The 24,083-nt window shown below is 27.1% G+C and overlaps 1 protein-coding gene across 1 annotated transcript; it reads right to left on the bottom strand.

Annotated features, from left to right (window-relative positions):
* Positions 1–4,991: 4,991 nt before the first annotated feature.
* LOC107446659 (pituitary tumor-transforming gene 1 protein-interacting protein) lies at positions 4,992–22,857 on the bottom strand. Its single transcript, XM_016061356.3, has 7 exons — positions 22,457–22,857; positions 20,252–20,301; positions 15,910–16,012; positions 10,879–11,050; positions 7,945–7,991; positions 6,922–6,968; positions 4,992–5,436 (listed from the first exon to the last, which is right to left on the bottom strand). Exons 1-6 carry the CDS (start codon positions 22,605–22,607, stop codon positions 6,925–6,927), a joined length of 567 nt encoding a protein of 188 aa, XP_015916842.2. The 5' UTR covers positions 22,608–22,857; the 3' UTR covers positions 4,992–5,436; positions 6,922–6,924.
* Positions 22,858–24,083: the final 1,226 nt, after the last annotated feature.

Genomic DNA, 24,083 nt, shown 5'->3' with positions numbered 1-24,083 from the left:
TCTGTCGGTAAGGAGAATGCCGGCGACATGAATGCGACCCTTTTTAACTATTTTTCTCTTAAATATATTACAAAAGCCCCTATTATGATCATAAATATTTCTGGCAATTTTATGTTTTAAAATTATAAGAAAAGCATAATAATTGTATAAGTACTTCAACTTATTAATGCAATAATCGCATCACACTAGATGTTAATATTATATATATTTCTGGACAGCTTGTATTATACAGATACCGGAAAAGCTTTATATATTTTGAATTATTTTTAAACAATCATTGGATTTAAATTTTGTATGATTTTGACACGGACTAATAAAGTGAAGTTTGAGAGAAACTTCACTAAGAGATTGCAAAGATACTCAAACTTCTGATATTTCCTTTTTGTTACCTCAATCAAAACAATATCCTTATATCCTTTGATGGCAACTCTCGAACTATGTAAGATAAAGTAACTAGGAGTAAAATGTACTTGAGTTTTATATTGAAATGACTGACTGATTTCATTAACACAAAAAAAAGGGAGTTACTTTACGAATTGCCTCATATTTAATCTTATTTCATGGTATTAAATTGATAGTTAAGCCTCTTAAAAGACATAATTGATAATCAGGTATAAAAAGAAGTTAAAAAATAAACTGCATAATTTAATTGAAATGGATATTTATTAAACATAATCAATACAATTTCACAGAAAAAACAATCATTAAAAGTACAAGAAATTTTACAAACTTGTCACAGAGGAAGATAATAGTAGAAATGTTCCAAAACCATTATTTATAAAAATGTTTTAGAACATTCGATGATCATAAATTCTAGTCTATAAAAATGTATCAATAGTTTAACCACGTGTACACTAAATATATATATTTATACAAAATGCATACCAATACATTAAATATACATTTTAAATACACATCAAAATTTTCTTCATTTACAACAACATATGAGCACAACATTCTTTAGAAATTTAAAAGCAAATTTTATTTAGACTATAGTGTTCAAAAAATAATGAAATGTAGACTAATCTTTATATTTTAGTTTTTCAACTTAACATTAATCTCACTTTCATATTAACATAGAAACAATTCAAAGGTAAGGTTCAACATTGAATATAGATAAATCAATCTTGAAGAAAGTGTTTTCAGAGCTTTTGTGTTCATTTCATCAAAAGCAATTTAATTACAGTAATCTTCATTACAAAAAATACCAATGGCTCAACTTAGCACTACTTGATGTTAAGTACTAGGAATAGAAGTAAGTATTTTTTGGAACTTAAAAGAATATTCAATCATTTCTATTTACGTGTATTAAACATCTTTCATCGAGCTTGCGATAAAGTTGACAATTCAATTTATTAATTTTAGGGTACATATAAATTTTCTGACACGAAAATTATTTTCCTTAAATATAAAAAAACAGCTTTTATGTTTTAAGTATTGTAGAAATTCTTTTCAAAATGAAAATTCTTGTTCTACAATAATGAAGTATTTCAACTTCGGAAATTAACATTCATGAAGGCATGTTTCTTTTCTAGAATACGAATTTTTTTCTTTTTCCAATGAAGTATTTTTGGATGATAAATTACGACTTAGAAAAATATTTCTAGAATAAAAATTTATTAAAAAGTACCCGATTTTGAATTTGTTCTAATTTAAATAAGTGTTATAAAAAAAAGGTCATAAAGCAGAGAAATTAAAAATGTACAAATAAGTTTCGGCTCACAATATTTTAGTCTCATTTCATTCTGGTTTTAATGAGAAATACTGTAGTAACCACTTTCTTAGTATAGGAGAGTGAAAACCCTTGTACAATATTTTATTTGATTTGCTTCAAACTAAAGCAGACATAGCAAAACATTACTAAGAAATCACTGATCATGAACTAGGTATTAAACAATCAAATGAAAAAAATTTTGAACATTTTTTTAACTTTTAAGAGAAAGATAAATTTATTTGATTTATGTATCTGTTTTAGATTGATATCAAAGTATTAAAAAAGAATTTGAAATATGACAAATATAAAATACTTTTTCCGTCTTTTCAAAGAAATAAAAATTTATATGAATGCTGAAGCAGCATGACAGATGACAAATGACTTGTTCAATCTAAAAAAAAATATATTTACAACTGTTTCAAACTACCAAAATCCTTCAGTGCTAAAACAGTTTTATCATTTTAAATGTTAAAGTACGAAGCTAAACCATGCCCACATATATTTTATTTATTTTTACACATTTGTGGAAAAATACACTTCATGTTATTTCTAAAAACAACATGTCATACCTTTCAACTACATGACACATTACTAAATAATATATGCATTATTGACGCAAAAAATTAAGTAAAGAAAGCAAAATATTTTATTTAATTACAAAAAAAAATTTATAATAACAATGATTTAGAACATACCTCACTTTTAACCTCTCAAATGAAAACAGAAAATTAGAAACACAAGACAAGTATGAATATTTACACATCAATGTGCAATGGTATTATTAGAGAATAGAAATTATACAATATTTACAATACATATAATTAATGTAGGCTTACTTAGAGCCTGATTCAGAAAGCTAATATTATTCTAGTCAAATCAATCAAAAAAATAATGTATTCATATAAATATAACGCAATCTACATAATTTAATCATTCTAAATAGATATTAAACAAAAAAAATTTAACTTCAAGAAACTTGAATCAAACTGCACATAAATTAATTGATTTTAAATCGATTTGCGGAGACAAAGTACACTTAAAAGAATTGTGTTTACTGCAGAAAATTTAAACACCTAACACTTAAAATATTTTAAAATCAATACTTGAAAAAATTACTTAAGAACTTAAAACCAAAATTTTGCATTAAGCTGAAAAATAAAACATTTGTTCACTTTAAATGAATTGCACTTATCTTACATCAAACCAAATTCATACCCAATACAATTTAAGATTACACATAAAAAATTAACTTTGAGAAAAAAAGGGGGAAAGAAAATATATTTTACTTCTTTTTACATATATCAGTTGTTTCCTGGTGTGATCCAATGAAGTCTTGGGTGTAAGAATAATTTTAATTTGATTATTATCTGCTACACAATTTAAATTTTGACAGTTTATTTCTTCATTTGTTAAAACCTTTTTATGCATCAGAGTTATCTCTGAAACTGTAATGCATAAAAAGTTTTCAGCAGAAACTTATTATGTTTTCAGCATTTGATACAACTTACAACAACAAATAGGGGCACGCTAAATTCTGTTGCAATGGGTAATTTTCAAATAAGTTAGGCTTAGAAGTATTATCACCAAAAAAAATTCAGCCGATTTTGTACCTAAATATCTAATGTGAGAGAAAATATATTGTGCATTACAAAGGAATTAAAAAAACAACACACAAGTATAAAAAGAAAAAAAAATTATGGCTAAACATGTTAACTAGAGTTCAATTAATTTCAGATTTTTTAAAAATTTATAAGAATAAAAATTCAAATTTTGTTTTGATTTTATATTTTAAAAAAGAATAGCTCTTTTTGTTACAGATTTTCCAAAAAAAAATACTTCAAAGGATGATTGATTTATAAATATATATATATATATACACACACACAAATATACATACACACAATCAAATATACACACATACATATTTAGGGCAATTCTCTACAACTTACTGAACAATAAGATTTCAGCGACATGAACATATTTATAATCTCTCCATATATTTTTTATTCACAGTGGAATGAATCAGGCAAAGAAAAAGCAGAATTAAAAACAAAAAGTCAGCTTTCAATACTAATTTCGAATATCAATTTTAAAGGTCACCATCAACTAAGCTCTACATTAATAATAAATTTGCATTTTTATTATTTTAATTGCATTAAAAGTATTTCAGAATATTAAAAATACGATTAATTTTAATTAATACTTATGTTTAGATATCAATCCATTTTTCAATCATTACAGATACTGTTTTTAACTTTTTTCAATAATTAAAAAATAATGACACATCATTCTTAAAACCTGAAAATAAAAGAAACACAGCCTTAAATAGTTTGGTGTATATGCAGTCGTTACCAAAATAATATCATTTTACATAATAAATATATTGTTATCAAGTTGCACAGTTTACATTTATATTAATTAACTATCTAAAACATGTTTTCAATGAAAAATATCACAGAAAAATTTGTTCATTTGATGCATATAGAAAATTCAAAGAAATACTACCTATGAAAGCTATTGAAAATTGACAAGTAGTTTATAAAAATTATCAGAATTTTTCTGTTAAATACGGATCTATCAACATTATTATCAGTTTATATATCTGTCATAAATATATTAACATTATAATCAAATTAAAATGTTTAAGGAAAGAATGATAAAGAAAACCAAAATAATTTGTTCTTAACTACTATTTCTTAGCATAAATTCACTTTGACCCCTAAGACATCCCAATAGTTTAATTTTAGAATAATATATAGTTTGTTAATAATTATACATTTAATGATTTTAAAATTAAATAAAAACAAATCAATCACTTGACTGAAACATGTTAAAATTATTCACATTTGATGTATTTTGGAAGAAATCAAATTTTTTTTTTGCATTATTGTTTTGTATAAGCGAAACAATGAAATGTAGCTATTCATATTTTATGCACTAACTCCAACAAACTGCTCTGATATGATGAAAAGCTCAATTTTAAAGTTCAAAAACTATTAAGCTAACTTAATTTAAAATCAAAATATATTTTTTAACTATAAAGAAATAATTAACAAGTGTAACTTTTATTTTAAAAAACTTTATGATCTTGAAATATTTTTTTAATTAATATTAAAGAGAAAATTTCCTACTTGTAATTAAAATAACAAAATAATAACCAACATAATTTTTTTATAAACAGTTAAGAATCATGTACATAACTAAGCATCAAAGTAAGATATCTTTCGAAATTACTACACAATCTTGATATGTTTATGTAAATAATTAAGATTGTTCAAGTAAATAATTAAGATAATTAGGATGAGACTTTATACACAATTTGAAAACATTTGCAACTTAAAAAAGTCACATAATAATTAAAGATACATTACAGTAAATAAATATATTTGAAAGCAACGCCTAATTTGTCCCTCTATAATATAGTTATCACATGTGAATGTAGCAAAAATTACAAAAACTAACTAGTTGTAATAAACATATCTTGAGTAATATATTAAAACAGTCTAAAAAATACTGTATATCATATTAAAAAATACATATTTTGATGGTAAATACGAGAGATGTGATGTTTTACAAGCATATACCATCATTAATACTGTTAATATTTTACGCTAGAGAGTATATGGAAGAAATAGCATAGTGAACTGGAAGATAAATACTTCAAAGAATTCTTAGTCATCACATTTGCATTTCACAGTAAGAAACTTTAAAAATACAAGAACCTGAAATAAAAAAGTTATGAATTGCTAACTATAAATTAAATTTAAAAAATTACATAATTCTATAATAGCATAAATTTTAAGAAAACCAGGTATTACTTTGCATTTGAACTCAAGTTTAAAAAGATAAAACAGCTTAATAATTGAGTATATGTATGAGCAAGTAGTGGCTAAACTGTGACAAACTGAAACATTATTAACTAAAAAAAATTAAACTTTTAAAGAAAAACGGAAAAAACACAACAAAAAGAAAAAAGATTACAAGGGTGGTCCAAAATAAGAAGCTTTCAATTACTTGAAAAGAGTTACATCCCAAGGAAATTACATTTTTTAACTGTTTTGCACCCAATATACAAACAAAGCATATTTTAATTTGTGAAGCAACCCTTAAGATCACTAATGGAACTGCTTAATATCAGCATAAACTTGCTTAATTGATTTATAAAGCAAAATATTATTTTTAAATTGAAGCCAAACATACCAGAAAGCGTCACCACCTGTAACTTAAAATTTTTATACAGAACGAAGTCTTTTTTTAGATTTTGAGATAAAGAAATAATTAAAAAACTTTTAATGTTGCAAAGGAAAAAGATAGCATCAACTGTGATATTCCAGTGACACAGTAGAAAAGTGCATAAATTTGTTATATTCAAGTCCCGCATTAGCCAGAATTTTATTTTTATAGATTTTTTTCTTTTCTTTCCAATTTGTGGGTCATCTTGCTTACTATAGGAAATCTGAAATGCACAGTAAAAGTCTTTTACATTAATGAGAATTTCTATGATTTTGCAAGTAAAAAATTAAAAGATGTGATTATCCCAGAAGGAACATATAACCTTATAAACAGAAAACTTTGTTTACATGTCTAATATACAACCCTCAGATGTATATTTTTGAGAATAAATTATTCTAAAATCAAATGATATTAAGAACATATCTTTTTATAAAAAACTTTTATATAAATAACCTGTAATAAAAAATAAATTAAACTATTTCATTCAACAACAGAAATATGCAAAAAGAACTTGTTAAAATTATTTGTTACTTTTTTGTTTAACTAGTTTTCATAGATAATATTCAGAAATATTGATTCCATACACTTTTAAAAAATCCATTTATGATAAGAAAAATCCATATAACTCTCAAAATGCTATTTAAAATTTTATTTTTTATTTTAAACCCATAATTGATATAAATTTTCGACCAAAGAATTCAAAAATATCAAGAACTACTCAGTATAAACGATACAATAGATTGATGTTTTTCATTAGCATTAATAAAAAAAGAGCAAAAAAAAACAAGAAATACATAGAATAAAGAAAGTATATAATAAAAAATCCATAAATTAAAAACATTTAAAACAATTTAAGAAAAAACCTTAACAAGATAAAATAGAATGATTTTAAAATATATTTTAAATTCATTCAAAGACAAAAATAGAATGATTAAATAATAAGCAAAAATTCTGAATAGAAAATTAAAACATACCACTTAGGCATCAAATTTTTGGTACGGGTTTGATCCTTTTACTAGACCTAGATTTAAAAAAAAGATTAACCTAATGAGAAATTTGAAGATTAAAAAAAATCTACAAATATGCTGATCAAATAAAAACGTTTATTATGTGTACATTTTGAAAAAAATTAAAATATCAAAAAAATTCACAAAAATAAATACGAATACTTGAATCATAAAACTTAATGCTTTATTAATGAAATTTGGAAAAATGATTTTAAATAATAACAAATGTTTAAAGAAACATATTGGCTAAGATTTTTAAAATGTGAAATAATCAACCAAGAAAAAAAAATTCAGAAAAAGGGAAATTATTCATATTCAAACTAGACAAAAACCATATAAATAAATTAAACTTTTTTCTTTCAAAAATATAGAGCGATCAGGCTTCACATTTGGACTACTCATTATTCTTTATATTAAAATTACAATAATTTGCAAATTTCGCAATTTTCATTAACTGGCAAGATGGATCTAGCCGGAGGAATTAATATAACTGCTCTCTATATCTTATTTCAACTATTCTCTTGAAAGATCAGCTTCATTTCTGCATAGCCTGTATGGGTCAACTTAGTCATGTCCTCATCAGGGATAATAATTGGAAAGGATTAGAATAAAATAACAGAATAAATTAAATAAGAATCATATAAAAATCACAATAGTATTTTATTGGAAATGAATAAGGTAAGCAAAAGATTTTATACCTTAAGAGAAAAAAATATATAAATGATTAAAATGACAATTATTAAAATTTAGTAGATGTAGAGCTAGTTTTATTTATTTATATTAAGAAACAAAGAAAAACAACAGCAGCAACCCCCAATTGTTATTGTAATAATAAGACATGCCTAATGAAAGTTATCATAATAAAAATTCAGCAAAAAGTGGGGCAATGAATTCAAAAAAAATATAATAAAATTATAAACATAAAATTTCATGTAAAAATTCCATGGTCATGGGAGAAAAAAAAAGATATAGAAGCAATATCAACCATACCATATTTTTTACGGATTTCTTCAGTGCGTTCTGCCCTCTCTTGTCTCCTAAAAAGTACAAAAAAACTAATGAGCAATGTGGAAAAACATTATAAGCATTCAGCAATATTTCAGAGATTTCAAAAAAATTAAGAAAAATTTTCCCATAAGTGCTTTATCACTTAAAAATAAAACTGGAGTTATTAAAAATGATAAATTGAAACGTTTTGCTATTTTTTAACATAATTATTGTTCTTTTTTATTATTTTAAATAAATTTCTAGTGACAATCAATTGTATCAGTATTAGGTTGTAACTAATAAAGAAATATCAGTATTTAACAAACTCTTCCAAGCCCACACAAATACTTAAACTTGGTTAAATCCGAAATATTAATGAGAAGAGAACAAGTAAAATGAGAAATCATTAACAAAGTTTGTGAATCAATGAAAAGAGTTTTGAGTTTGTGACTGCTACCTGACCAGTAGGCATGTATTAGTGAAAAAGTTAAAGAATTTGTAGCTGCTTCCAGAGCAATAAGAATGTATGAGTAAAATTTAAAGATTTTAAGATCAGTGGAAGATTATCAATGCAGATCAGACAAAAGGCTGCAAGTTTGATGCTGCTGCCTAATTGGTTGCATCAGTATTACAAACAAAACACATGTAGCAAGATCTCCAGAAATAAATGAGTAAACAGTAAAGAATCACAAACACTTTAAAAGACAGTGGCTCAAAAGGTGATAATCCAAAGAAACAGCAAGCTTGTAATAGTTGAGGATAAGATTTCTGTCTTAAGCCTTTATTCCAGTCATTACAGGTTTAATGAAGGAAATACTGAGACATCGATTCAACTTCTGTGTACACAGGCTACTAGTATGGACACTTTTGAAAACTTAATCATACTCAAAATTCCTTTGAAATCACATACAAAAAGACTATCAACCCTCAAAGCTACAACTTACTCTGATCATAAGGTTTATTGTACTAGGTACAGAGAATAAGCATATTGCAGAATGAGGAAACACAAGAGCCTATTGTAGTAGGGCAGTTGCCCTAATTACCCTTTAGATGTAGAACAATAAATGTGCTTTACTACTTTTTTGCTTAGTGTTGTATCAATTTTTTAAACCCGAAAGTTTTACGAAGTTTTCAGTTCAGTTTTATGTAAAACAAGGGGTCAACTTATACACCAGTAATAAAATTAGACATTCATTGAACAGGAAATATTGATGCATCATAAACAATGAGATAGATATAAATAACTTTGTATCAAAATACCTTTAAAAATTACCCATTTAAAAAACTATTTTAATATGATATATGTAAATAATTTTACATTTTCTCTCATATTTTTTTTTCTAAAAAAGGCTTTTTTTCTTTTTTAGAAACAGTACATTAAATTGTGTTCATAAAAATTAAGAATAAAAAAAAGTTAAGATAATTAATTCAAGAGTACTTCAAAAAATATAACACAATGAAAACTTTTAAAACATACCAAAAAGCTACAAATTTAAAGATTCCAGATCACCATTTGTGTCAGATTCATTAACATTAACATTGTTGTCATAGGGATCCCTCTCTACAATGGATTTTACTTCGTCCTCATCTGCTGAGTCCCACAAAAAATTATCTTCAACTCCATCCAAGGAATTCAAGATTCCATATTTTTTAAAATATTTTACAACAACAATTGAAACCACATTTTTTCATGTATCTATTGTCATTTGACACATGACATTTGACACATAGGAATAATAATAGACTTGCTAACAAAGGTTGACTTATACACCCAACACACCAGAAATTTGCTATCTTGTAATAAAAAAATTGGAGGTCAACTTACACACCAAGATATACAATAATTATTACATATTCAATTTTGGGAATTTAAAAAAAAAATTCAACATTAAAATTTGGATACTAATCAGGGAAGGTTGAGAAGCATTAATAGATTAATAAATTGATAAAATTACAATTGGCAGACAGTCTCCTAGTTAAAAACTGAAAATTGGAGAGAAAATTTAAATCAATCCTGGTCAGATTTTAACATAAGTAAAGAATTTGCATTTCATCATGCCACACAAAATAGTACTTGCTTATTGCTCAATAAAACTATGGAGCACAGATTAGAAATTTTTTAAGTTATTACACAGTGAAAAGGTTTCAAAATAGCCCTTTCATTCAATTTACTTGAAAACTTTATTTAGACAAATGGCAAAGTTATGTATGTAAGGGAAGGAAAGTTTCACTTGTTTATATTTTCTGTTTATCTACATAGAATTAATCCTACTATGAATCCCCTAATAGCATAATAAAAATGAACTTAATAGGTGATGTTGCTATGCAAACAACTGAAAAGTTTATATACATACAATTGCTCATGTCTGGGTGCAAGTTCTAGACAAATGTACATTAAACACAAAATTCAATTATTCAAAAGGAAAAAAAAAAGAAAATACCCTTTCAACATTCAAAAACATGAAGTTTCTCAAGGAACTGTAAACTTTTCTACAATCAATAGGAGTTAGTGATGGTATTTCATGCCACGCGTATGTCAAATAATAACACAGATTTAATTCAAACATAAAATCAAACATTATTCTAATCAGCATAATTAAAAAAAAATTTCTATAAAGCTGTTTATAAACATTCTTTAGCTCATATTCAACACAGTGCAATTTATTTTTGAAAATTTTCGTAGATTTGGATTTAAAAAGCCCCCTCATTTAACACGCTAATTGTTAGTCAAACTAAATCCTATTCACAACTTCTGCAAGTTATAAAAAAAAGAATGAAGTAACAAAAAAAGTAAAACCAAGTTAACAAAACTATAATTTTTAAACTTAAAGATGGTATAATGCTCAAAGAACGAAAAACTGATTCTATTGGCATGACAAAAGTTACAAAAACATAAAATTCAACAACATATACCAAAATAAAGAAATTATATAATACCTTTCCATTTGTATTTGTTTACGCTCTTCTCGCTGGCGAGCCCATTTCAAATCAGCCTTAGATATTTTTAAGCCTTTTCTTCTACAGCAGCAAATGCAACAAAATATTGTAATAATTAAAAAGGCTACCAGAATCAAAATGCCAATTCCAATCAACATATACTGGAAATTCACTGCAAAAATAAATCAGATGAATAAAAGTAAAGAATTATAAGCATACTTTATAAACATGCATACTCTAAAGCAAGAAAGTATATGCACACTTTGAATTTGGGATACAGCCTTTTTGTGTATACACAATGAATTTCTGAAATTTTTTTAAGTTTTTTCAAGTAAGTGGGAAGGTCAGCTTAGATACAGACTGTGCAGCTAACAGAAAAGTATTGAAATGCAGACCAGTAATAACAGAGTAGTATAATTAGTTAGTACACAAAAATAATAATGTAAACAGATATGTGCCTCATTTATCTGTTTATAAGGATGCTGCATCAACGGCATATACAGCTAGTATAAGATGTTGTTAATGAATGATAATATATGATAATTGCGTACTTTGCTGGCCAGATAAAAAAAAAAAAGCTGAGTGTCTTGAACTTAGCTCGGTAAGGCTAATTATCCATTTTAGCTTCCTTGGTCGTTAGTTTCTTTTCCCACCATTCTCCTTTGTCAAAATCTGAGTTACGTATAAGTTCAAAAAATTCATTATCTGCCATTAGCTTGAAATTAAGAGGCTTGCTTCATTACTTTTCATATTTATAGAATTAGAACTTATATTCTCTTTACATACAAAATTGTACTCTTTCTTTCGTTTATAAAGTTACTTTTTTTTCACTTTTGAACATGACTTACATAAGGATGGGATTATTTTTACCCTTGGCTAACACACATGAAATTATGATTAATAAATCTTATCCATGAATTATAATTTACCCATGCAGTGATTCGCTAGACTTTTGATTAGTATAGGTCATAAGGACCCAGGCTCAGGAGTACAGAAAAGTTCCCAGAATGCAGTTTTTTCGTTTGAAATTTACCCCAAAATTATGGTGTTTTATTTAGTTACATTATCTTTTACAATATATTTTAGTAAGAAAAGTTTTTATATTGTTATAATCTCTTTATAATTTTTAACAAAGAAAAACATTTATTTGATTTCACACAATTCTTGGCTCACTCTATTCTTGGTTAATTTTTATACATTCATGTTAAAAATAGTAGAAATCAAAATATATTGAAATACTAATAATTTATAAAACTAAATTTAAAGCCCCATTCATGAATTTAAGGAATTCAAATAATTGAATAAACAATTTGATATATAAGTTACTTGTGTTACATTTGACAAAAAAAGAAAATATTCTTCTTAGGCAGTATGTTGATAATAGCAAAAGTAATTCTAAAATGTGTTAAAATTAACTTTAAAAATATATATTTTTTAATATTTAAATGATGACTTTTTCATCATTAATCAGCTTTATTTGTCCAAATACATTTTTAATTTAACTACAAGATTTAACAATAGTTCTAAAGTTAAATAGTCTAATTTGTTTTGCTTAAAACAGAAAGCACAGAAACATTCTCACATTGCTTAAAATAAATGCATATTTATCATCCATAACTGACAACATTCCTTTTTTCCTATGCATGCTATCAATGACCTTAAATGTTTTACACATTTTTAAATAGGATGGTGATGAAAACCTAGTAAAACTATATATTTCAGCTTACATGTCTGTTTGAGAACTCCTCTAAAAGGTTTTAGGGTGAGGAGTGAGTCCAATTTCCCACCTTTTATTACAATTTCTTTAAAATTGGTCACCTTACTTAAAATTTTTTATCCTTTTGCAGATTTTTAGCACTAAAGGTTTTGCTTCTTTAATTTTTTTCATGCGGGTTTACACTTTGCCATCATGTTAGAATACTTTATAGCAGCAAAGTATGCTGAATAAGTGATGTTGAATATGTGAATATGTTGCTGAATATGTGATATTGGTAGAAATGAATGAGTAACTGAAAATCTATCTTTTGAGTCAGTTGAGTACACATAAAGTTAAAGAGGAAAAAAACTTAAATTAAGTATGTAAATATTTTCTTTTTGTGCAAAATATTTTCACACTATTTTTTATTTGAGTTGATAGGTATTTTCAGACTTTTTGCTTCTGTCCCCCTCTCATGCTTGTATATTTCCAAGAGAGGCAATTCTAGAGATTAAAAAGTTTTGAATGCTGGAAAAAATTGTCAAAGCAGTTCTTAGTCTCCCACATAACAATGTGGATATAGAGTAAATATTTTCAGTTTGAAACTGGCCTTTAAGTGAAGATGAAACTGCAATAACAGAATGATATTTAAATGCAGTTATGACCATAAAAAAATTTTAAAAGTACTTTAACTTTCTTTATCCTGTGCCAATGATTGATTAATAGATTAAATATGGATTACAGCTCACCAAAATTATGCAGCCTAATTGGAAGAATGCTAATAGAAGATGAGATAATAGAGATACTAGAAAAGAATAAGTGAGGCAGAAAAACAGGTAAGAGACCTGGAAGAGGAATTACAAAAAATAAAAAAATTAAAAAAAGGCAATTTTTGATGGAAGGTATTGAATTGAAGAAACAGAAATACAATGAATTCAAAGAAACGTCATGAAAATGCTTTAGATCAATGCCTCCGAAAATGCGATTTGAAAGAAATGAAGCAAGCTTATGGTATGCCACTGGATGTCAAGACTATGAAATCTGAAGAAAAAACAAAGACTTAAGAATTGAATATAGTTGTAAAGAGTCTGGAACTCATTACTTAGAAAACAAAAATCAGCAGTCATTACATCTTTTCTCTAAAAAACCAAAGACAGAATAATAATAAAAATTGGGCAACACTTTTTTTTTTGTTAGACAGTTTCAGCTTTTTATAATGATTTATTTTTTATTTAGTTCATTTCATGTAATTAGAATTTCATTCCATTTAATAAACACCTCATGAAACAGTCTGAACAGCCCGATTGTGTCGAACATAAATTCTGAAACATGAATTTATCTGAAAACTTTTAGAAACTCAATGGTTAGATAGATTTGCCTGTGAATTAAAATTTCATTACCTATGGCAGCTCTTTTAAAACTAATTTTTTGTTCATAAATATTTCCATTAAATTAAATGAAAAATATTGCATAATACACCATTTTTATACATTAAAACAATGTTCATAAAATTTAAAGGGGGAAAGAAAAAGATGTTTTGTATTGAAAAATTATTTTCCTTTTCAACACAGTGATTCCACTAGATTCATGACCCAACACATTCAATTTCTGAGCCCTTTTCTAGTAAAATCAGATCCCTATTTAAAATAAAAAGCTTTACTTTAAAGATATACATTAAAAAAAATCAAATATTTTATGACTAGGAAAAAATTTGATTATAAATTTATTCAATAAAGCTAAGAACTTTGCAATATTCACCAAAGAATAAAAACCTTATTTATTAATTCAGCTCGAAATTATTTTAATTTTATCTTCTGTTATAAACACAGAAACACTTCTGGTCAAACTTTGACCTGCATAAATCTTCTAGTAAGCTATTTTTCTAATTTTTCGTGATGGAAAATTACTTGTCCCCCTAATGTGATGGAGAATTACTTGTCCCCCTAATTTACTTCGGTTTTCTACTGGGTCTTTATAATCAGTCCACTGTTGGACCAAAAACTGTACGGATAACCATGGCAATAACTACCAAAAAATTGATTGAGAAACAATTCTGAGCACCCTGTCTCTCATCAGAAGCTATCTAAATATTCTAAATAACTACCTTTTAGACATCACTACAACAGAATAAATAAAATAATTTATGTCAAAGTATTATTCTAATAAAATCCATTGAAAAAATTTAGACAAAGACAAAATTCAGAAGTGGCATGTAAAACTATCAATTAACATTTCCTAAGATTTTCAATCATATTTCACCAAATCTATTATTTTTTATACTTATTGTCTTGTTTCAGAAATTGAAATATGAATATCTTAGGAGCAGTTGTGTAGTTGTTATAACATTTAGAAACGGAGCAATTGTTACTCATAGTCTGAAACACAGAATATTTTGGAATTATAGTCAAGTAAAAGTAATTTCTTTAGATAAAAATAAAAGAATTTTATACATTATTTTTAATATAATTTGAACCAGCCGGAAGAATGATCATAAGTAAATTACACCACATAAAGCACTCTGTTTACACATTTCTTATTATTACGACTGTAAAAAATTTTTGCCAATATGTGTCAGTTTTGAAAATTGGTGTAAAGATTAAGTACATAATTTATAAGAAAGTATTCAAAAAACTACACAAGATAAAAGTAAAAATAATGAATAAACAAAATATAAATGGGTAATGCTTATAAAGCTAAAGATATTATCTCGGTTTATTACTTAAAATAAGCTTCTGAATTTGATATTTGTCAAAACAATTAGCGAAAAGCATTTAACAAGCTTAATTAAATACGCAATTTTTCACAGACAGCGCTGAAAGAGTTTTATTTATATATATATATATATTGTGNATATATATATATATATATATATAGTAAGCCTATCTACTATATAAATGAAAGTCTGGCAATTGTATAAATTAGAATCTATGCAAGTTATGCAATCAATCAATAAATATTTCACTTGAAAGATGAAGATCAAATTCTTTAAAAATTAATAATATTTGCTTTATAAACCATTCCTCGTACAGGGTAAAAAAAGAAATTAATCAAAGTATTTTTTCCCAAGAAATTTCACGACCGCACTCTCCTCCTTACAAGTTCAGAGATTTTTCATTCATTTTTTCAAGTTTTAAAATACATTTCAAAAGAAAAGCCTTAATTTGTTTCATTATATGTCTTACTTTTGTAACCTAAAATTATTAACAATTCCTTAACTCTTGTGTAAACTAGTGTTCTTAAACATCAAATAAGTCAGAAATTCAATTCTTATACTAGCTTTAACAGCTTGTACAAAATAAAATTAATATTAAAAAGTTAACAAATATTATATTTACCTCTGCATGTTAAATAGTGGATTTCTTTCAAACTACATTCATCACCAGTGATAGCATCTGTTATCTTTCTCCGACATATATTATCGGTTCCACAATAAAAACACTGAAAAGTATAATAAATTACGAAATTGTAATGAAACAAATTTAATAAAAAAAGTTACTAAACGATTAAGATAATTTAAGATACCTGTAAAAATTTCCCTAATCACACACTGAAAGTTTACATCAAATAAAGAATTACTTTAACTAAAGATCAAAGTATGCAGTTCAAAGTTAAGAAGTAAGTAAAAAATTCTAATATGATGTCCATAACAAATAAAATTTAACTTTGCATACCTAGTCAATGACGGTCTAATACCTTTCAACAGTATCCATGACAATTACAAACTTTAGTTAACATTAATTATTTGTTTTTAAGTCATTTTACTCAAATATATTTTGTAAATTAAAAAAACACAAACAAAATTTTAGCATTACAGAACAAATCTTTTATAACATTTACATTTTTTACCAATTTTTCATTCATGCATAGTGTCTTTTTTTTTTAGGGTTGTTCTAAAAATGCACTGTAAGCTTGCATAAAATATTTTTTAAAAAAAATTTTAAAACCAGCCACTTTTTTTGATTTTATAAAAACACTTGTCCCGGAAGGTTAAAGATTTGCCACATTATCCAAGGAGCACCATGTGATCCAAGGTACAATAATTAACTGTTTTAAGCTGTCTCGTTAGCATATCAACTGTAAGTATAGCCCTAGTCATTGGTAGGTCTTCAAATTGGAAGAACCTACCTGCTTGGTCTTTGTATGCTATCATATTACTAAGTCTTCATGGTTATCTATATGAGCTTAAAGCCTAGCTGAGAAGAATCAAATTCATAAATTTTATAAAAGACAGTACATGTAGCCATCTGGTTTATAATATAACTTTATTTCATTTTTCAGTTTAAATTGAAAATAGGTTCCATAATGTCAAAAAGAAAAAGTTAAGATTGTTTAATTACTTAGCAATAAATTTATCTTCTTCAGCAGATAAAATAAATTTAACAAAAAATTTTTTTCTTGGAATTTCACCTATTGTTTTTGGCCTTATATTTAAAAATTTTATAGATTTTCCAACTTCTTCTATTAAAAAATATATATTATATTTTTCTTTCTTAATAATTCATACTTTAGCCTGAGTGATTAATTATGTACTTTTACTCAATATAATTCATTAATTTAATAGTATCAGTAAACTTAACTCAGTGCAGCAACTTTGTAATTTTTTGAAAGCAACAGGAATCAAAACCAAATCAGTTGTACTTACTCCTGGCATATAATTAAATAACGTTGCAAAATAAAAAGGTATCAGAAAAATTTCCCTAACATTAGAGTAGCCATTTTATCAATTATTCTGCATCATGTATGCAATACAAAAGAAACAGTAACAATTGTATGACATAGTTTTCTAATCCTACTTCAGAAAATAATTTCCAAGATATTAAGTTTGTAAAATTTATTAAAAGTGCAAAATACAAAACGTGCGAAAGCTACATCATTTTTAATATCTCTTACCCCCGTATTCACCGTTGACTCTGACCTAGCGCGTAACTCCCAGTTCCGAAACCCCCGGTTTGGGAACTTTGACCGACGGTTCAAAAGCGATTCCACCATTATTTTTTGACCATCGGTTTCTTAACTGCGGGTTACTTGACCGGCAGTTACAGGCGGTAGATTGCATCCCGGCGGTAGATTTATAGCCGTATTAACAGCGTTTGTTTTCAATTTTCGTTGCTATTTTTTAAAAAAAATTTATATTAAAAGAAGAAAAAAAGATTGCATCGAGTAATTAAATTTGAATCTCTCTTTTACTGGTCAAATAAAAAATATGTTTAGTTTCGTTATTCTAACTGACCTGTATTGATGAGCAAAAGGATCCGAGCTTTATTATTATGAATTTAGATATTTTATTATTATGGATATCATAAAGCCGCAAGCAACCATAGAAATGTAACTGAAATTCAATTAAAAATATTTTTATTTCACACAATTATTTAATACTTTTATTTTACTATATAATCAAGGGGATTATGCTAACATTATTATCATCCTTATCCGCATATTTTTAATCTTTTTTTCTTCTTCCCCTTCATAACATATTATCGATAACTTAAACCATTGAGAAGAATTTTTGTTCTTAAATTTTAAATGAAATTGTATATAATAAACTTAGTACAGATAAGCATAAATCAACACATTCATATTATTCAGAAGTTATAAATGACTACTATTGTGCTGCCATCTGCTGATGATAAGAGAGAATTGACGTCGGTGATATGGTGAATAAGATAAAAAAAATTTTAAAGGAAAATGTCATAATCGGAACAAATATTCCAAAATTTAAAAAAAATTATGCCTTTAAAAATTTAATTATTTAGATAATTGTACATGGAAATATATCAGTTGTATAAATGCCCCATATATCCTAAAGTAGTCAGGCTATATATTAAAAGTTATAACTAAAGACGGGCATTTTAATTTCGTATAGTTTTAATCAATAAATCTCTTCCAAATGATCCTATTTTTTCGAAATATTCAGCACATTATTTTATGCTCATAAAGTTCTAAATTTCCTGATTTGCAAAGTTATTTGATGCAAATTATTGTGTAGTTAAAATGTTACCTCGGATCAAAATTTACATTGATTAAGTAATATTTATTTCAGCATAATTTCTAATATATATTTAAAATAATGTATATGTTTTTAAATTTAATTAATAGCTTTATTTTATGGATTAAAAAAAATTTTAAATTCTTTTCGTTATTTTCATATCTAAATATTGCACATTATTTTGGAAATTCAACTCTAAACTATTTTTATTTTTGGGCAAGATCTATCATCTCGATAGATATTATCGAAATCTAAAAACATTTAATGAATTATATTCCTTTTTAAATTTTATATTTCTTTCAAGTATCGATTGTTTTCTTTCTTTTAAAAAAATAAGTAAAAGGTAGTTTAATTATTTACAATCTTCTTACTCACACTATTGATTTGAATTATTTAATCCGCAATCTTTATTATTCACGACTTTTTTTTTCGAGTGAAAAATTATTTAAGTGCTGTAACGACTGCTAATAATAATTTGAGAAATATATATAGTATCTTCTGTAGAAGATATTAACTCAAGAAAATTTAATTTTCATTTTATTAATAAGCATTTATTTGATATAAATTAATTATAGTTACATCTAGTAAAAAAACGATGTTATTAAACATAAAAAAAGCAACCGAACATCAAAATAAAGTGTTTATTAATTTTCATTTTATTAATATTATGGTATGCTATATTTTTTTGAAGGCAAGGCAAAGATATAAATTAATTATAGTTGCATCAAGTGAAAAAATTGACCTCATTGAACATAAGCAACCGAACATCAAAAGTGTTATTTTTGAAAACATAAATAAATAAAAAATCTCCTTCTTCATATCCGCGTTTGCTCAAACAGGAGAAATCTGCAGGTTAAAAATACAAAAAAAGAATCGAAATTCAAAACAATTAAAATTATCAAACGAAAAAGAGCAGAAATATAAAAAATACCGACGAAGAAAACGAAGTCTATGAACAAACACTCGTTTACTGCGCATGTGCGGTTACTCTAACCGGGAATATTTTCAGGTTAAAGTTGCTTAACTCTGGGTTAGAGTAACTCGCAGTTACGTACACGGTGAAATGAAATTTTGGACTCTGACCTGGAGTTGCTCTCATAAAACCTGTTTTGAACTCTGACTGAGGGTTAGGGTCAATGGTGAATACGGGCGTTAGTCAACATTTGGTTCAAATCTTAATGAAATTCAGCAATGTCAGAGCATTGGTTGTCTAAAATTCATACCTACAAAATATTCACATTTTGTTTTGCTGCTTAGTTTTGCTTTTGTGGAAAGTTAGAAGTATTATACAGTAATAAGTTTCTTTTAATGAACAGTTAAATAGCCAAAATCAAAACATGCAATAAACACAGTCTACAGTAATTCACGTTAGAAATGCTCATCCTTCAAAAAAATTTCACCACAATACAAATGTTTCTCTCCCAATTTTAGTTACATAGTTTATAAAATTCTATAAAAGAAACATACGAACTTTTAACCATTAAAAGCATTTCAGCAGCAACATCATTCCAAAATTTATTTTTTGAAAGTGAAGTTATTTAATGACAGAGATCATTTATACATACATATAGCAATGAAAAACTAAGCACAAACCATAACCATAAAAGCATGAAATTTGATTTTTTTTATATATATACATAATAAGCTTAGCACAGAAAGTAGATACAATAAGAAAAACAAAAAAACATTACCTCAGAGTAAGCTACACATGCTTTACAGTCATTGTTATGGTTTTCACAAGCTGAAAAATTTAAAGTCAGTTAATAATCTTCAACAATAAACATAGTTTATATAGAGCATATACGATGTACTGCAAAAACAGTTAACTAAGATATTGGCAATAATTATTTTTATTACTAAAATTTTTTATAAATCCTACTTTTAAATATCCTTTTAATAAATTAAATTACTTGTTGGTCTGAAAATTAAAGATTTACATAGGTATACATAGATAACTTTAATAAACTTGTTTTAGGATTGCTGAAGTTAAACACATTAATTAAAATTGCACTGAATAGTCGTTTCAGCTGAATACTGAATAATTGACCAGCTAACTATTTCAATGCTGAATACTAACTATTGCTTATTCAGCTATAGATACATTCATTTTCAAAAATATTATATTTCCATGAAAATTCTTTCAAACATTTTTTTTTTAAAAATATGATAAAACAGATTTAAGCAAAAGTAAAACTCCGGTCACATTTAAGAGTTATTCATTATATTAAATTAAATTACTGATATTTAAACAATATAGGACTTTTCAGTTCAGCAGAATTTAATATATAAACAGGACTTTGATTTACAATTTTGCCTATTCACAAATGCCAAATTTCCTAATAAAGCTTCAACCATCATTTATTTCTTCAAAATTAAACTTAAATCTTACATAAAAAACAACATAATGACTTTATCGGTTAGTTAAACAATTATTTTGCTGAACACTCTCAAAAAGATCCATAAGAAGTCAAATGAAGTTAGTAATCAAACACAACAATAATCGATTTTCGTAGAATAATCCAATCTGACTAACAGTTCTTGATTATTGGTGGCCAAAAGGTCCAGTGACACTAAAATTTGAATAGGACAATCATGAAATAATTAACAGTGCTTCTCCCAGACCAGTAACTGATCACTGTTGATTGCATAAGTCTAATTTGGTTTTACATTTTGCTGATCACAAAATAGCATACTTCATCATAATTGTGACAATTTTGCATTTTCTGTAATATTGTTGTCTGTACAAGTATTGCATATTCTGTAATTTACTTTAATAACATTTTGTTTTAACATTTAATATTTATATATTGATCTAATCATGTCAGATTTAACCCCAATCTTTAAACACATTGATAAGATTTCGATTAACATTTGCATTTTTAATTAGTTTTCAAAAATTTAAATACAGTCAATGCTCAATATAAGGATCCTTGTAGTCTAAACAAAAATGGATATTATTACACGAAGTTGCTATGTCGTGAGTGCATAAAATTATACCAAATATTTATTCACAACTCATAAAGACTGTATTGCTTTGACAAAGACATTATTCGTCAATCAACATCTTTCCAAAAGTTTGATTTCTACTCTAAGGATATGGCATTATGCTGGTTAACAAACAGCCATTTTACTGGACTATATATATTCAGAGAACAGTGTCAAGGTACAAATACAATCAAGAAGAATAAATAGTTTTCAATGAAGAAAAATATAATTGACGAATTTATTGAACCCTTTGTAAAAAAAAAAAAAAAAAAAAAAAAAAAGGTTACAAATGCATACTGATTACTCCGATTTCTACATGAGGATGCAATGCACACTTTCTAATTATCCACAGAAAAGTAAACAATGCTTCATCATCTTTAGGATTACAGAGTATGATCTAGAATCCTGGATACTTATGCTGTCCACTTATTCATTATAAATAGAAAAAAAATGCAAGACTTAACTACTGAGTTTTTATCTTGGAATTAAAAATATTAACAAAATTTCTGTCAGAATATCAAAATGGGGGGAAGTTAAGACATTCTTATAGACGGTAAAATAACATTGCGTATTTTGAACAGTTAACTAGAATTCACAAGCTGGTCGTTATAATGAAAGAATTGTTGTAATAGTGGGGTGTACTCAGCCTAAACTGTCCTAGTTAGGTTGTTAACGCCACACTAGAGCTACACAAATGGACTACGATTTAAATATTGTATTTATCATAATAATTGAGTTTATTAATTTATTTTTGAAAAGGCTAATAGACAGGTGAATGAACTAATAAAAAATTTTCACGGACAAGTGAAACGTTTTTATTAGTCATCTCTGGTACTTTACACCACTGATTAAAATTCTTGCCCCTGGACTAGTGTAGTAGAATATTTCTGTGTTAAAAATGACACACTTACTAATATTGCTCGCTATTGTTGTTGTAGACGGAAATGGTTCTTCTGTGACAGAAGTAGCGTTTACTTCAGGTTCAGTCGTTTCACCATAAGCAAAGGATGCAAGAAGGCAAATGTTACAAATAAGAGAGAAAATTTGAGGATACTTATTCATTTTGAAAATATGTTATGTATCTGGAAAAAAAATTATGAAATGTCTAGGCCAAACACTGTTCTCAATGTGCTCCACTTTCGCAAGAAACAAAACAAAAACAGAACACAAATAAAAACAAAATATGCAATGCAATCATATGATTGTTTAAGCAGTTGCATTCACTTCCGTACAACGATTATTTCCAGCATTAAAAGTAGGCGAGTGACGACGATCACTGAAATTGGCGATCGAAATGGGCTGCAGGTGGCGTAAAGCAGAACTCTCTACCTATGGCAACACTTCTCATGCTTTCCCCCTTGGCTTAGTGGTGGCCAAGCTTTCCCCATTAGCGTGGCATGCGCAAAGGAAGTACGCTAGTTTCTCTCTTGATTTTCATATAGATTAAAATCTTTTACGTTGGAAAGATATATGGAACTGAAAACTTCATTAAACATAGATCTAAAGAAAAGCATCATGGAAATGTTAAAAAATATTTTTATTAAATAAAAGGAAATATATAAAGAAAATAGAAAATATCGTAGAGCATTCCTGTATAACTGAAAAGAGGAGGAGAGGGAAGGGAGAAGGGCCAAAAGCATTAAATTGGTCTCTCCTGGGCATATTCGAACATTGCGATTGCTAATATTCAGACTAGAAAAACTTTCCAAATCAGACTCTCTATCTCATGAAGAATTTTTTATTATTTACGACATTTATTATTGTTATTAACGGTTCCGCAGTGGACTGATAGTTAAGACACGGTTCCCAGCAGATCACCGAAGTCAAGCATCATTGGCTGCGGTCAGTGTGCGGGTGGGTGACCACTTGGATCAGTCTGAGTAGGACCGAGGGTGTGCGGTATTGGTCCTCGTTAAACTGTTCTACCGTAAAGTGCCCGACTTCGCGTGCAGGTCATCGGGCTACCGAAGCGGGGGTCCAATCCCCTCTGCAGAGGATCAAAATTGTGATGGAATGTCTTCGGATCATCCTCAGGGATGTTTCCCAAACCGTCGCCAATAGCCCATTGTGCAGTTCTAGTGCGACGTAAATGAACTACAACAACCATCTCTGTAATGATCGGAAGTACGTAAATTGGCAGCAAAGAAAACAGAACGGGGAATCAATTATATCTATTGGGGAATAACCAGAGACGACATACTTACGTCACATCTCGCTTTACAGGGAGGCAGTAATTCTCACTATAAGTGAAAAAGTCACATTTGCGAATTCGGAGATGCGGACGAGAACCTGATTGGCGAGTTTTACTTGAATGAATACATTTCACCAATCAAATTCAAGGTCGCATCTCCGAATTCGCATACGCGATTTATCTCATACAGAGTGAGCAGTCCATTTCGCGGGGGGGAAATATTTCACCAATCAGCAGGTGAACATGCAGGCTAGCGGCTTTTTGCATACGCTCAACAGTGAATTAGTCACACCAATTGGGGCCTCTCCGCCCAATCAGTACAGTCCGCTACGTAGCTAGTTCGAATC

Source organism: Parasteatoda tepidariorum, chromosome X1 (genome assembly GCF_043381705.1).
Source record: "Parasteatoda tepidariorum isolate YZ-2023 chromosome X1, CAS_Ptep_4.0, whole genome shotgun sequence".
NCBI lineage: Eukaryota > Metazoa > Arthropoda > Arachnida > Araneae > Theridiidae > Parasteatoda > Parasteatoda tepidariorum.
This window is presented reverse-complemented; position numbering and strand designations above follow the sequence as displayed.

Coding starts and splice junctions, on each gene's coding strand:
- LOC107446659 (XM_016061356.3), bottom strand. CDS start 22,607: ATGAATAAGTATCCTCAAATTTTCTCTCTTATTTGTAACATTTGCCTT. Junction 20,302..22,456: donor AACAATAGCGAGCAATATTA/GTAAGTGTGTCA, acceptor TAAATTTTTCAG/CTTGTGAAAACCATAACAAT. Junction 16,013..20,251: donor CATGTGTAGCTTACTCTGAG/GTAATGTTTTTT, acceptor TATACTTTTCAG/TGTTTTTATTGTGGAACCGA.